Source organism: Dermacentor variabilis, chromosome 8 (assembly GCF_050947875.1).
Source record: "Dermacentor variabilis isolate Ectoservices chromosome 8, ASM5094787v1, whole genome shotgun sequence".
Lineage (NCBI taxonomy): Eukaryota > Metazoa > Arthropoda > Arachnida > Ixodida > Ixodidae > Dermacentor > Dermacentor variabilis.
This window is the reverse complement of record NC_134575.1, coordinates 17,364,554-17,381,083: the sequence shown is the minus strand read 5'-3', so window position 1 is coordinate 17,381,083 and position 16,530 is coordinate 17,364,554. Positions and strand designations below refer to the sequence as shown.

Below are 16,530 nucleotides of genomic sequence, written 5' to 3'. Positions count from 1 at the left end.
GAAGATACCACGACGAGGACGCGATAGCAGACGACGCACGCGAGGGCGGGGGAGAGAGAGAACAGCAGCAGACGACGAAAACGAAAGCGCGTCAACTTTCGGAAAGCCGCAGCTGCGAACCGCGCCGCCGCTCCCGGAAGTGACGCAGCGGCATCGCTTTCCCATTGGACGGATGAGTTGAGAGCAGACGCGCTCGTCTCTTCCTCTCGCCAGCATCGGTATGCGATTCTGGCCAGCGCCTTTCCAGCGCTTGTCGGCCGCGGTTGTTCTTCAGCAGCGTGCGCTTCACCGGGGAAGGAAAGATAGGCTCGGGTTCGTCGCTTTCGGAGGATCTTTCGGAGTGAAACGCAGCGCCGGGCTGAGCGTGCACGTTACCGCGTGCGTCGTCTGTCGGTGTTTAAGAAGCGCTGCAGGCCTTCGGTAGCGTAAATTGTTTTCATTGCGCGGCCGCCAGAAGCGCGATGATGCAGACTGCTCAGAACGTGTGTCGACGCAGCGTATGATAAGTGTTTTTCGTCGTGGTGACGTGTGCCCTTGTTCTCGCGCGAGGTGTCGTGCGCGGAGGATTATTCCGAGGGCCCCCGAGCAGCGAACGCAACAACCATGGCGGAGTACGAGGAAATGGTGCGACTTGTCGACGGAGCCTACAAGGTGAGCTTGTAATTGGCTCATGAAGAGGCGGCGATATGCCGCTGTCACTCTTCGTCTGTTCAGTTGGCGTTAAGACGCGACATTTTTCTCTCTCTCTCAATGTTTCTTTTTTTTCCCATAAACCAGCTGCACCGATAGCCATCTGCACAACGTGAGATCCTTTGGGCGAATACTACTGCCACTTCCTCTCGAAGCTTTGTAATTGGCACTAGGGAGACAGGTGCTGCTTGCGCGTTAAACCGCTCACAAAAAAAAAAAAAAGGAAAAGAAAGGAGTGGGGGAGGAGGACAATGTGCGGCGTACCACGATTGTTGATCATTGTCTGCGAACTACGCAATGAAAGCTACCCTTCTCGAACGCAAATGTCTTACACTTGAAAAGCCACGCTGTGGCGATGCGCTCGTATGGCAACAAACTTTTTATAACACGGCTTCGGGAAGGGCAGGACGGTAGGGATTGAAGGGGGAGGAGCTTTTTCTCAAACACAACCCCACTTCCCGCCAATATGATTTCAGTTTCTCCTGGATGCATTCCCTCCGCAGGGATGCCGGATGAGACTGGAGGAAGTTACCACTTCTGTGTCCTACTTGTAAACCACCAAGCGATTCCGACTGTTTTGCCAGGATTTGTTTGCCTTAACGGGCAAACGGCCGTCAGCGCTACCGCCCCCCGCCCCCCACTTCCACGGTCATCTCGCTTCTGATTGCCGAGTATTCTGGACGCCACAATAGAGTTGCTCTACTGCTTACGCGCATTTATTTCAGACGTGGAGTACACTAGCTGAATGATGTCACTACTCTTTTTTTTTTCTTTGACATTACTTATTAAGGCGATGTTGGCACCAAGTGATGTTTCCGACTACTCGTCTACACAGGAGCATAATCGAAGCATGCGTATCACACGTCATATGCCATCAAAGAGGTAGAAAAAACTCATCTTAAGGTGATACAAATGGAGCGAATACTAAGCGCACAAAATGTCGCGCAAATAAACAAAGCTTCAAATGTCACAAACGCAGCAGGCATACGTAAAACACAAAATGTCACTAAAGAGGGAAACGTCCTACGTGTACATTACTGCTTCAAAACGAAAAACAACGCATGATGTCATTATATCCAGACAAAACCATTCGCTTATTTCCTAATATTTGTCGACGTCATCAGTGACGGCCGAAAAACTCTTTCAGAGGAGCAACAAGTGCAGCTCTTGAAGTAGCTCCTGGCCACGTTAGAACTCTTGGCTCCTCACTGAATGTGTTCGGGGGTGAAAATTTTCTGGACTGTGTTGATACCTATCCAGGCTTTCAAAAAGTATGCTGGTAATTGCTCCGCCCGAGCGACTCTCGTTAGGTAAAGTTTAAGAAACGCAAAAGCTACCGGTATATGTCCTGCAGTGCGTCATAAATCAGAATCGAAGCGCAAAGCGGGTGACCATGACCATGCGAGGGGTGGGGCGGGACATGACAAATAGCCCGCCTAGTTTCATCCATCCAGAGCCCGATGCCACGCTGAGACCCGTCCACACTGTAAAACAATTTACACCCCTAAAACTGAACAAGGGTGTAAATTATTTTGCAGGGCACCTCTCCGACACAACTTCTTGAAGTGAATCTACTAAACGTTACAGATAACAAACAGAATCCAGTGAACGAAGAGAAGGGGAAACACCACTTTTGTTCGCCACAATCATCATCATCATCTAATTATTGTCTCCACTGTAATTATCCCCTGTCTTGCGCTAGTTGATTCCAAAGTGCGCTTGCAAATTTCCCAATTTCATCACCCCACCTAATTTTATGCCGTCCTCCACTGCGCTTCCTTTACCCTGGCACCCATTCTGTAACGCTAATGGTCCATCGTTTATCTACCCTACCAATTACATGGCCTGCCCAGCTCCATTCTACTTTCTCTTATTGTCAACTTGAATAACGGCTATCGCCATTCGCTCGCTGATCCACAATCAAACGAAGCCAAAAGATAACGAAGCCAGGGAAAAGCATAGGGGCAATCATTTGTAGCTTTAATTGAAGTGTACAACTAATGCGGTGAAGGAAAATGAAAATGTACGAAAAAAAAACAACTAACCGCCTTTGGGATCCGAACCCCCAACGTCTCCATTACGTGCGCCCGTTCCATGAACAGTTCTATAAGGCGGCGGCTGTTCCCACGTTCACAGTCTTCGGTGTTTACGGGTATCCAAGATATGTAGCTCTCGGACTGTTAGCCAGCGCCGCTGAATGCCGCGACTGGGAATGTAGAGCATTTTCTTGACCGATGGTGTCACTTATTATGTGAACTTTTTTTTTTTTTCATAGCAGACAAATGCCTTTTATTTAAAGAGTGTTTCAGGGGAACACTTTCAATTTTTTTTAATTGCCTGTGGCAAATAGCACGATTCTAGTCTGTGAGCTGATCAACTCGAAGAGGCGGACATTACTTGGACAAAAAAGTGAAATGCATAATCGACTAATTGACAATAAATTGTTAATTAAGCTTCTGACTAATTAACTTATAGCACGTAACGCAATTTCCAAATTCTAGTCGATGAGACTGCAAGGCATATGCGGTTGAAAAGAATATGCGCCGTCAAACTTGCGATAAAAACGCTCTTTAGTTCCACTTACTTTCTTAACAAAACGGCGTTTTACGCACTGAAGTACAAAAATAACTGGAACGCCAGTGCATTCGTCCGCAAAATTCGGGAATTAATCTGTCGCAGCTGACGTCATTCCGAGAATACGTTCCAAGTGGATCCGCCTTGCGAGCTGCCCCTCTAGAATCTGTAAATTGAAATATGCGCCATAAGGCCATTATAGCTAATAACTTCATTAGTGATCTTTCGTTAATTACTCGACGATGCACTTAAATTTTCGGCGCAAGTAATGTCCACCTCTTCGAGTAGACCAGCTCACGAACTGGAATCGTACTATCTGCCCGAGGTAATAATAAAAAAAAAAGAATTTCAAGTGTTCGATGAAACACCCGGTATATTTAATAATATAATATTTGGGGTTTTACGTGCCAAAACCACTTTCTGATTATGAGGCACGCCGTAGTGGAGAACTCCGGAAATTTTGACCACCTGGGGTTCTTTAACGTGCACCTAAATCTAAGCACACGGGTGTTTTCGCATTTCGCCCCCATCGAAATGCGGCCGCCGTGGCCGGAATTCGATCCGCGACCTCGTGCTCAGCAGCCCAACACCATAACCACTGAGCAACCACGGCGGGTACCCGGTATATTTGCGTCAAACAGAATCCGCACGCCACTTAAGAGGTCCACGAGGAGCCTGATCGCTTTCCTCTTAAGCGTCCAGTGTGCAGACAAGCACGGACCCACAAGCGGGCTCAGCGCCTCGATGCTGGAATGATTCGACCGAGTATTTTGCGCTCCGCAGCCGAGTCCACGACACATTATATTAACAAGTGCTTTTTGTCATTAAATATTTTACAGCGTTAGCCAGTGACTAACTTAATATGGTATCTTGTGTGTTTGCACATAACTGCCGTGTGTTTACATATTCTACTCGTTTGCAATGGGAGCTACCCTGTACAGTTTGTTGACTATGGGACCTCCCTCCCTCTGTATGTATGTATAATCACCATTTGTAACCTTATTATTATGCGTAATAAAGAACTCTCTGGAACTCCAGCAAAAGGTGTTCGATGCATTACCGTGACTCCCTCAGCGATGTGGCGAGTCCGATCAAGCATATTATAGAGCATTGCGTAAAGCGCTACCTTTGCCAGAGAGAGAGAGAGAGAGAGAGAGAGAGAGAGAGAGAGAGAGAGGGAGGGAGGGATATAAGGAAGGCAGGGATGTTAACCGGTCAAGAGTGTAGTTGGCTACCCTACGCTGGAGGAAGGGAGAAGGGGAAGAGAGCGAAGAGAGAGAGGGTTTGGAGACGTGCGCAGATAGTCATTTAGTTGCCTTGCCAGAGTAGCCCTCTTCCCCGGCGGAGCGGGAACAGTTCAGAGCGTGAACGTTTACGAGACCGAATGTCCCACGGGAATGTCCAGCGGGTCGCACGGTGGCGGGACGCAATGTCCGCCATCGGACATGCCGTCATCGGTGGACATTCAGGCCGCAAGCGAAACGGAAAGGAAGCGTTCTCTGTTTCTTTCTTCCTTCTTTCTTTTTTTTTATGGGAAGGGGGGGGGGTGACCATGAAACGGCACGAAAAGCCAGGAAGGGTTCGTACTTCTCGATCGGCGCCGCTTTCTGCAAACTTTACTGCAAGTCGGCTTCGATGCGAGCTCTAACACGGAGCCCGCAGGGCGCTGAGGCTACGAGACGTCACGTCGGCGTTGACGTACTAAAGAAAAGAAAATCGTTTCTAGCGGTGTTTCATTTTCAAACGTTTCTCCTTTCTTTTCTTTCTCTTTTTTTGTTTGTTAGTTTGTCGGCGCACGTCGTGCAGTCTTGAAGCACCTTCGAACGCGGGCACCGTATTGCAACTCACATTGAGCCCGCATCTACACGTACACTCTTAAACAAATGTACTACTACCCACTTTGAGGTGTGTATTTCCCACACAACGATAATCGTCATCTGTCTTGCCCGCGTTTCCTTTCTTTAGAGCCTGCGAGCCCGGTACTTCCCAGTCACGAACGGCTTGCGCGTTATCAGCGTGACACAGTATTCGTGACAGGAAAGTAGCGAGCGCCGAGTTTTCAAGAAAGGAGGCGCAAGCAAGGCAGATGACGATTGTCGTTGTGGGCCAAATATACACCCCAAAGGGTGCAACCGTTTTAGGAGTCAATGCGGCGACTGGACTGTTAGCTGCCGGACTGCGCCCCGCGAAAACGTGCTGGCGGTGTATATATAGGCTTGAGAAAACGAGGCAGCTTTAGCTCGGGTGCTCCTCTCTATATACATGCAAAAGGAGAATTCGTTTTCGCGGCAACCACTGCACCAAACTTGACGAGGTATGATGCATTTAAAAGAAAAACTTACAAACTGGTGGGCGTTGGTTTCCAATTTTCGATTTATTTAGTAATTTTTTATTAAAAATTGGGAAAAACCAAAAATTTTCAGAAAACGAAACTATTAAGTTTACAACTGTGTAACTCAGCAAGGAAAATAGACATCACAATTCTGCGAACTGCATCTAATGGTACGTCTAAAGCGGACAAATTTTATATGTTACACACAAATCTAAAAAATATTCAGTAATATGGAAATAGAGCTCTTGCAGAACCCTTGTACACTACGTAACAAATTCACGTAAGATATACATTAACATATCGAATTTGTCCGTTTCGAATAATATAATGGATGCCGTTTACAGAGCCGCGATATGCTTGTTTGATGCAGACCTATTAGTTTGTAAACTTATTGCTTCTATTTTTCTCGAACTTTCGAATTTTGAAAATCGTTTTCGGAAAATTCAAGCCAGAAATCGACATTCGGCTTTCAACAGTCACTAGAATTTAACTTTCTCTTTCAAATGCAACAAATTTCATTAAAATAGGTCCAGGTGTTATCTCAGAAAAACTAGAAGTAATAGCGCGGGAAGGACGATCGACAGAGACTAGACAGGACAAGCGCTATTCCTGTCCAGTCTTTGTCGATCGTCCTGCCCACGCTAAAGCTTCTAGTCTAACTATGTATTACCAACCAGCCCAAGCCTATATTCTTCCGAAAAAGTTTTTTTTTTTTTGCGTTTCATATGTGTTTGAATAGGCCGCGTCGGCGTTGGGCAAGAGCTAAAGCTTCCTCTTAATAGCGCGTGCGGAACACCCTGACTCACCTTCGAGGCATTCGCGCCTAGGAAACGTTGTATGTGGGTGGGATGCTGGTGGAGACGGAGAGCAAAGATAACGAAAGGCAGAACGTCCTCCTCCGCGTGTACACGCAGTTCCCTCACGCGCGAAAGTGCAAACACGACTCGCGCTTGCGAAACCGAGGCGGTCCCGCGTTTTACACTTTCTGCCTTTTAGCGTCCTCGTTCCCTTCTCTTTCGTTTTTCTCTTCCTTGTTTCTTGTTACTTTCCTTTTCAACGTCAATGTTAGAAACGAGATCTGCAGCTACGTCTACCCTCTCTCGCCATTTTGCTTTTTTCTGCCTCGTCCGACCCGACTGTGGGGCTGTTAGCAATCTCGCACACATGCTCTGGCGATGCCCCTCGTTACAGGGACCCAATCGCATCACAGAACAAGAATGGAGCTCTGCCATCCGGAGCTCAGAATGTGCACGTCAAACTTGGGCTGTCCAGAGAGCCCACGATGCGGCGGTTAGGCTCGGCCTATCAGTGCCCACGTGGGAGCGGCCCGCAGCTCTGCCCTAGGGCAAAGCTTCTCAGGACCTTGTCATTAAAGTTCTCTGTCTGTCTGTCTGCCTCGTCCGAATAAACAAACGCGCATGGCATGCTCGCGGACATATTTCTGTGGGAATGAAGGCTGAAGCTCGCCGCGCAAGTAGAAGGGCGCTCCTGAAAGTGTAGTCCCGACATTATCATCCGCTTTAGCTTAAACTGGGGAAGATGAAACGTAAACGCGTGTTGTTCCGCGACTGCAGAATAAGACGAAAATAGACCACTCGAGTGTCAAGTTTGACCGATTTCGCTCTCTTCTTTTCGGCGTGCGGGGAAAATGCGAAACCGTCGTGCGTACTGGAAGCTACTCTAATTCAGTGTCTGGTTCCGAGAAGCCTCAAGCGCTGTCAAACTCTGCCGGACTACTTGGCGGAGTAACACGCGCTCAAGAACTACGTTCCTGCGACTGCGCTTTACTTTGCCACGGAAAGTTATCAGCCGGCACACTGTACATTACTCTCGCGGGCGAGGTGCTGTTGTCCGGGGCTCGAAATGTTTTCGGAACAAGGGTTAATGAGGAAAAAGAAAAAAGAAAAGAATAGAAATTTTAATGTAGTTAACGAGTGCGTTATGATAGTAAAAGCTGCGGTCTGTTACTTTTTTCCATTCGGCAGAATCAATAAATCAAAATGTCTATTAAGTTCATGAGAATGTCAGAAGAGGTGGCATATTAACACGCTGAAAAGGGTCCCAAACTGAACGACTATAAGGGGAACCTTGGTTATTTACTAAAACCGTTAAAATAATACAACCAAAGCAAACGAGTAAAGGTAAAAAAGAATACATAGACATAGAATTAGAAGCGCGATGAAATCAATGTAACTCTGCAACGCAAGAAGAAAGGAACATTGAAAAGGGTTAAGCGGTGCAACAACAAATATAATGAAACGTGCACGTAAGTGTATATGCAGAAATAAAATATGCAAACAGAAAAAAATTTGAAGAGGACGATGCCAAATAACTTAAGTCAAACAGTATTTTAGAAGTTCGAATAGGAACAACAACCAAAAGAAGCTTCAAATGCAGTAAAATAAATTGTCATCTAGAATAAATGATGTATGGGCACTGTCGAACAGAGAAAAGAGTGGTGACAGTTTCAACATTATTTAAGTATTTGAAAACTCAATCATTATTACTATACCTCTGATGTTTGTTGTTATATATGTGTTGTGGGAGCCGGAAGTACTATTCTCCTTTTTTCATTTTTTTTTCGTTTGTATTGTTTATTATTTTATTTCGTTTTTATTGTTTATTATTGTTGTCATTACCATGGCGCTAGCAACTTATTGCGAGACAAATTTGGCGCCTGCGGAGTTTAAGCGAGTAAATACGGGAGCAGGAAAGCGCCGCCGTCGTAGCTTTTGAAGTACGAACTATAGTAAGCTCCGCGTTGAAGGTCTCGAAGTCGATTCACAGAAATGTCAGTTTAATACTCGCCTATAGGCGTAGGAAATTCCCGTGAAATCTCTCATTCGTGTATTCAACATACGACAGTGTTGGTTACGGAAAGAACGAGAGAAAGAGAGAGAGAGAGAAGTGATCGCTACATAATGCGACGAAAGAAGGACTTGGCTCTTGGTCACCTGAGACGAAGCATGTGAACGCTTTACACGTTTGGTAGACCGAATATAAAGCATAAGAAGCCTATGGAAACAAACAAAAAATCTTATTTCTTGCTTTATAATAAAATGCAGAAGTGATAAGGCAAAGAGACTTTGATTGCTCGTCGTAAATAACGTTATCGCATACCACTACTTTGTGCTTTGAAGAGTGGTGAGTCGAAGGGGCAATCAAGCTGACTATAGATCAGCTTGTTTCCCTTAGCTCTACCACTACGTCTGGTAGCCAACCGGGCTCAGTCCCGCTTAACCTCCCAACCTTTCATTTATCATTTGCTCTCTCTCTCTCTCTCTCTCTCTCTCTCTCTCTCTCTCTCTCTCTCTCTCGATTTTCGAATAAACTTTGAATAAACTTTGTAAGGGATGTAAAAGCGGATGCAAAACTACTTGCCGACGGTGAGATCCTTAACCAGCGTCCTCGGTATTTCGCGTGCGATGCTCTTACTCATTGAGATACAGGGGCATTTGTTGTCACGTGGGCATCCTCGCGCATCCGCCTATATGTACGGTATAGATTTGACCTTGAGAGTGTTAACGAGCGCCACCTTTAGCAATGGCGGTGAATGGCACCCCTAGATTCCACTCCTCCTCGCTCACCGAACATATATGATACGAGCGACAAATCGGCATCACTACAAATTTTTACGCACAAATGGATAGAAAAAAAAACAAAGAAAAATAGACGGCAGACGGGCGTTCGTCTGTCATCTCTCTCTCTTCTTTTTAATCTGACCGCCCGATCGGTTTCTTTGATACACGAATTGATCGTGACCTCACAGTAACTCGGCCAAAGAGCCGCGACTCGCACACAGCGAGAAAAAAGTCCGGAACGAGAATTCGTAAACCCTCGTGTACATGCGTCCGGTGCGCGTTTTTTTTTTTTTTTCTAAAACCATGGATCGGCCGAAATGCAACCCGGGGGCCCTATTCCACGGCGTCTCTCGCACCTGCTGTGTTTCATCGGAACGTTGAACTTGGCGAATTAATTATTTAATCGAGAGATCTAAGCTACAGAAGGGTTAACTGCTGGGCTAGTTGGTGATCTTGCATACTGAAAAGATATTGCGCCAAAAAACACAACACACACAAGAAAGACGACGAAACAGCGCCCGTTGTGTCGTCGTCTTTCTTGTGTGTGTTGTTTTTTGGCGCAAGATCTTTGCCCAACCCTGCTAAGAAGGTCAAGCGTCTGCAGCGATGAAGACGAAGACCCAACGCTAAACCCTTAATAGACCAAATAGTTCTCTCTCTCTCTGTCTCTGTCTTTCTCTCTCTCTCTCTCTCTCTCTCTCTCTCTCTCTCTCTCTCTCTCTCTCTCTCTCTCTCTCAGTATGCAAGATCTAAGCTACGCTTGCTCCTTTCGACCTCTCACTGGTTAGGTCAGGTCACTCGACTGACGCTAGATAGGGTTAATAAATGATTGGTAGAACCAGCCTTCGTCCTTGGCAGGGGACATGAATTGATGATGATGATGATGATGATGATGATGATGATGATGATGATGATGATGATGATGATGATGATGATGAAAAACCACGTTATGTCGCACGAAGCGAAGCACGCACGTGAACCGCCTCGTCGAAGTGTGCTAACAACACTCCAAAGTTTGCAGTTCAAGCGTTTGCGCAACGACCGCTGTTAGGGCATGTGTAAATGCCCATTAAGTTAGTGCGCGGTCGCCTCGATTAGTGGGGGACTCATTAGTCGACTGATACGGCATGCTTTCGCACATTCTTGCATCGTGCAACCGTACTTTCTCGCGTGCTTTCTCTCTTCTCCGGGCTATTTCGAACGCTTTGTAATGAATGCGTCTATTATCCCCTAAATAATTTGCTGCGATTTGACAAGTAAGAGTACATCAAAATCGCTCATCGTTGGCGTTATTGTGTCGCAGTGCTTTTTTATCGTGATGGCAGTGTAACGTTTATTATATATATATATATATATATATATATATATATATATATATATATATATATATATCAATGAGGCGTTGATCACAGAATTCGGCAATGTTATAGTTCAAAGAGAAGCACGTAGGAAAGGCATGACGACTTTACTGACATTTCGGCCGTGTGACCGGCTCGTCGGAGTGGAAGAGGGCCAGTCCGGGGCGCGCTATATATATATATATATATATATATATATATATATATATATATATATATATATATATATATATATATATATATATATATATATATATATATATATATATATAGATTATATATGTGTGTGTGTGTGTGTGTGTGTGTGTAACACAAACCCTTAGGTAATGAATACTGCGAAAGTTAATTGCTTGCTGACTAATTTTGTATTTCAAATACCTACCTGGACATTGCGGTTTGTCGGGCCACTAATGTCCATCCCTTCAGCTCATCCAACCTGAACAGGTCCTGCAGCGCCACGCGCTCATCGGACTTTTTCATTCTGTTCGAAATATAGAAAAAAGAAAGAAAAACGCCCGGTATATATAGAATAACTCGGTTCACAACTACGCCTACATTATCCCCTAACCTTCGTGAACATTTGGAGATAGATTAGTTTTCAAGAGTAAAAAAAAGATTGCTAAAACATCAGTTGCATCCGCGGACGATTTCATTTTATTGCTTTTGACACGTTGGTCACAGCGAGGTTCTGACTAGCCGAGAACCGTAGCCGTACTAAAAATGACATGAGCTTTTTGTTTCTTTTCCCTTTCTTTTTTATTGCTCTGTTTAAGTTTGTGCAGTGAATAGCTCTCCGTTGGAGGCAAAGGTCGAAGCTGACAGGCGCATTTAATAACATCTGCAGTACTATCACGGCAAACTTAAACGTTTTCCTTTTTTTTTCTTTGTTCTTTTCTCTATTTTGTGTGTGTGACCCTCTAGACAATTGTCGCAAAGCCAAAGTAACTACAAATATGACGACATCCTAACGACAAGTACGAAACCTGCTACGGTCCGCTCAAAGCTCGGAGCTGTCCTGGCATATTCACGGTACTTGTTTATCTATGTCCTTGTACAAGCTGCGATTTGAGAAAAGAAGAAAGATAAAACATTTCCATGGTAGGCGGACAGCGGGAAAAATACCGATTGCACGGTTAACTGTGGCGGACAAGGTGGGATGCATATGTAATTGCAACTAGCTCTCGTGAGACCGGTTATCTTATCGCTGCAAAAATAAAACAAAAATGGTACCGATTGTGACGATAAACCTTCAAGCGAAGATGAGGCAGCTTTGTTGTTCCCTGTGTTTAGCGAAGTGAACGCGAACTCGCGCGTCTTATCTGTGTTATTATCAATTCTGAACAAAACAAGAGAAGCAGCGATTGAAAAAATATTCGGGTTGGTAGAATCACGCGTATAATTCATGAACCTTCCTTTCTTTTTCATTAAAAGAAGCCACAGGAATTCCCTTTGTGCAACGAAGTGGCAGGTAGTGTACGTGGCCAAAAAGTGGTTAGCCCTGAAATAAGAACCGGATATACATGCGGCGTGCCTTGTCCATACATTGCGCAGAGTAATCTAAATATTCTCCACAAAAACATGATTACTTTTTTTTAGCCCGAAATGTACATCTTTTACTTATTACTTCGTGCACGAGTTTCGGCAGGTCGCCGAACTGGTTAATACTATTGCGTAAGAAGGTTGTTATACAGAAACTTGGCTATTATTGCTGAATGATTACGAGGCTGTCTTGCGATAAGCAATCATGCTCACACGGAGGAGGTGCACAGAGGTGTGGTGACTCTTCAACTGTATTTGATTATTGGAAAATTCACGCGGCTTTTGTACTTACGACTATGCTATTCTGATGTTTCAGACACCTGCTGGCGCAATATTGCGAACGATTGCCGTTTGTAAGGTGTTTCTCTGTAGAAAACGCCCTTTCTCGCGAGATGTCATCAAGATCCTGCCGCTTGTTTTGCATTACAGACAAAAGTTTTAATTTTGCATCTTACCCTAGACGTGGGCTAATTGGAATCCAATAAGTAACTATCAATTTATTCGAGCAGTCGAGTGCGCGCACGTGGCGTAGTAAATTAAATATAGCAAAAATGTAGAAAAATACATAACAAACAAAAGTGAACATTTATGCACAAAGCGAAAAGTTACAAACCCATATGCAGCGGAGAACAAAAAGATGTATAATGTTTTGCATTTGGATGCTGTGACGTCAACTGCTCAGAATGTTGGTGCCTCGTTATGCCAGGCCGCTAGCCTAGGGCAATAGTCTGTCATCTTATGTTATTCGCATCGCATAGCCCCGCTCGCCCTACAAACAACTTGCGCATTTCCAGGAACGTATCACAAGGAAACCGTGTATTCCTGAACCAGTATGTCAAAATAAGTGGGTGCTTGTGTGAGAGATTTTAATAACGTTGAAAGGTTAGTCGAGCGAACGACATGCTCGGCACACTATACTACAGGTTGAACATATAACGAGAGATCAAAGGACCGGAGAAAACAAAAAAAGGAGGTAAACGAATTCACTCGCACAAACTCGGAAGGGAGCAAGCAGTCGGCATCACGAAATGAACAAAATGGAGGTTTATGGCGCCCTCAATAAACAATACAGTATCCGTCCCTGGTCCGTTTGACTGCACCACAGATACGGATAGCATTTTGTTTATTGACGGTACCATAAACCTCTATTTTGTTCCTTTCGGGATGCTCACTGCTTGCCCCCTTCCGAGTTGTTTGTGCGAGTGAATCCGTCTACCTTCTTTTCTATTGTTTTCCCCGGTCCTTTGATCTCTCGTTATAGATTAAATCTGTAGTATAGCATCCCGAAGTTTTCGCTTGCTCGTCCAACCTTTCCACCTTATTAAAATTTCTCACACAAGCGCGCACGTATTTTGACATACTGGTTGGCGAATACACGGTTTCCTTGTGATGCAATCCTGGACATGCGCAAGTCGTTTGCATGGCGAGTGGGGCTATGCGATGCGAATAAAATAAGATGACAGACTATTGCCCTAAGCTAGCGGCCTGGCATAACGAGGTACCAGCATTCTGAGTGGTATTATTTGCCTTGTATTATTGCACATTTTTCTGTCTTTTACTATGTCACGTACGCGGGTCCATTGCTCTAATTAACTGATATTTATCTAATGAATACCCAAGTAGCCCGTGACTAGGGATCAGATGCAACATTAATAATTGTTTTAATGCAAAAGCATCATATGCTCCATTTCGCGAAAGTCCGTTGGCATCGTCGGCGGCGTAACCGAGCGATGGTACCAGAAATGACCGACGGTATAAAGATTTTTTTCTAAAAAAATCATGGTCAAAAATGTTGGGGTTGACGTCAAAATTTTCAGGGAGGTTTCTGTAAACAAACTGAATTAACGGCGTTGAAAAGAAAATTTGCTAAATTTCTGTCTGCACGGGAATGTGACCCGGGCCCCCGGGTTGCCAGTCGAGCGCACTTCCCCGACGCCATGGCTGCGGTTCTGGCTGAGTAAAGGCGTGCCTATAGGGCGTGCGCAATCGGACACGTCATGTCGCAGCCATCTGGTTGCTGGAGGCGTGGCCTAGTGCGCGCGTCATCGGGCACGTGACGGCGCAGCCAATGGGCAGGAGGTGGCGCCACGTCACGAATGTACAAAATGAGCGCGCTGCCTGCCGCGCGTCGCTTGCTCTTCGGATTTGACCGGTGCTGTGTCTACTGAGATGCGCTGCCACAAGGCAGTGGTCCCATCCGTCGACCTCATCCCACCACCGCAGACACCACCGCAACCGTTACGACGCGAAGTTTACACGCCAGACACATATCCCTCTGATGACGAAGGCATTGTCGCAATGAAAGATGACGTAATCACGACATACCTACCATTACGCATAGATGATATCGCATAGCTTGAAATACATCGTTCTGCGGCAAAATGGCCGGAATGTTTCCGGTCTGTGGGCAGCGTATGCGCAAACAAACACACCACACACACCGAATCAACACACAGAACTTTATAGCATGTCGAAAACATCAATCGAAAAACATTTCACCAACGCGACTATGATGCTTTCGCATTCCGACGCGTACGCAGTCTTAAGTATCTCTGCGAATTTTTCTTTTCTGGATTTCATTGTGATGGTGTAGGTCCCCTGTGACTAAGTGGCCTAGATAAATAAATGTCTTGACGAACGTACAGCAGGTTGTAAGTATTGTAGAGCTACCGATCTGTGCCAGTCTGCGGCCCGTTCTCGGATGCGGCGGCCGCATTTCGATGTGGGCGAAATGCAACAAACGCCCGTGTATCGTGCATTGGGTGATCGTTAAGGAACCTCAGGGGGTCAAAATTGACACAGAGCCTCCGAATACGGAGTGCCTCATAATCAGATTGTAGTTTGGCACGTAAAACCCCAGAATGTTTTTTTCTTTTTTTTTTTTTCCTTTACGACTGCCAATCCAGGCATTCTCTTTCTTTTGCTGGCTACACAACTTGACCTTGCCCGTCTGTATAATACTCTTTGGACATTCTCTTACACATTGGTCCCGAGTCATATCGAATACTTTAATACTTCGGTAATATCTTACAAGTCTTCTCCAGCGTTCTTAGAGTTATGTGCGCGTTAGAGATCCCCAGATGGTCGGAATTAATGCTACGCCGATAACTACAGCGTCTGTCATTACATGTGTGTTGTTACTTCGACAAGTTAGATACCACACTGTGGTTTATTTAATTATTTTATTTATTACATACTGCAGATTGTAGGCACCAAGGCGACATGATATAATGCAGTGCCTAGACAATTTCGAATGTGCGTGAAAAGAAAGAGGGCGGGGGGGGGTGGGGGAGGGGTGTTCATAATCTGTCACTTTGGGCGATATTCGAAGCTATGATGTGCTGGACGCTGATCTCCAATGTACGCTTGCTCACGAAGGGCGTTACAAGCCATGAAGAGTCGAGGGCTAGCTTATTCTTAAATAGTTGATGGAGGAATTCAGCGCGCAGCTTTGTTCTTTTTTCTGTGCTTCAAGCAAGGGAATGTTTTTAGAAGACATTGGATTGGATTGTGAGTTTTATGGTGAGATTTAATTTTCCCGTCTTTTGGCCGTTTTTGTACAGAAAAGCTTCCTATAAGCAGCTAGCTTGGCGCTCTACTTGCTTTTGAGCGCTACGTAATTAATTGGTATTGATGGACAATTAATTGGCGCCTATTAAACGTGGCCTATGTCCATAACTTCACGGGAACGACGATGGTGAGCAAATATCGAGCTGGAGGAAGAGCTGTTTCCAATCTCGCTCACCAGTAGTCTACTCAAAGGCAATAGCTCTACTTGACCGATCACAAAGTGTTTCTTGTGATCGACAGACGACATGTCCGTTTGTCTGTCTTATTCGCATAGCTGACTACAAGTCATTCATTTGCTGTATCGATGCACGTGCCAAAAGATGTGTGATGGTCTCGTAAGACGTGTCAGTATCAGTGAAACTAGTCAGCTAACGATACATCAAGGCATGTGATTGGGATTCGTAAGTCATGTCTATGGGTGTGCGATACTGGAGTTGCTTTTAGCATATTCATGGCTGCAGGTACTGTGATGTCTCCGTATATTTATTAACTGCTTAGAAAGCATCGATTCATTCAAATTTCGTTTGGCGTATTGGCAGTTCCAATCGTGTAATCAATCAATCAAGCAATCCTGACTTAACTAATATTTCTGCTTAATGTTCCTTTATACTGTTACGTAGTCTGCGATCTTCTCCAGTTACACGACCCGATGCGGTGGTTAGGGTGTCCAGCTGCCGAGCACGATGTCGAGGGTTCGATCTCCTGCCACTACGGCCGCATTCCAATGGGGGCGGAATGCAAGTAAGCTCGCGTATCATGCTGTGGAAGCACAGCATGATAAAAAGAAAAGAAGCTCAGGTAGTCGTAATCAATCCGGAACACTCGCGTATCATGCTCTGGAAGCACGTTAAATAAAAAGAAAAGAAGCCCAGGTAGTCGTAATCAA

The 16,530-nt window shown here is 45.2% G+C and overlaps 1 protein-coding gene across 5 annotated transcripts in view; it reads left to right on the top strand.

The window, feature by feature from the left end:
* Positions 1-217: 217 nt before the first annotated feature.
* The window catches only part of IRSp53 (Insulin receptor substrate 53 kDa), a 218,023-nt gene continuing 201,710 nt past the window's right edge, over positions 218-16,530 (top strand). For 2 of the 5 annotated variants that reach the window (XM_075701280.1, XM_075701282.1), the window contains exon 1: positions 219-651. In XM_075701280.1, coding sequence (XP_075557395.1) covers positions 604-651 — 48 coding nt within the window. In that variant the 5' untranslated portion in view covers positions 219-603. Of the gene's footprint in view, positions 652-16,530 lie in introns of all 5 variants that reach the window. The other 3 variants (XM_075701281.1, XM_075701279.1, XM_075701283.1) reach the window with 2 other exon arrangements.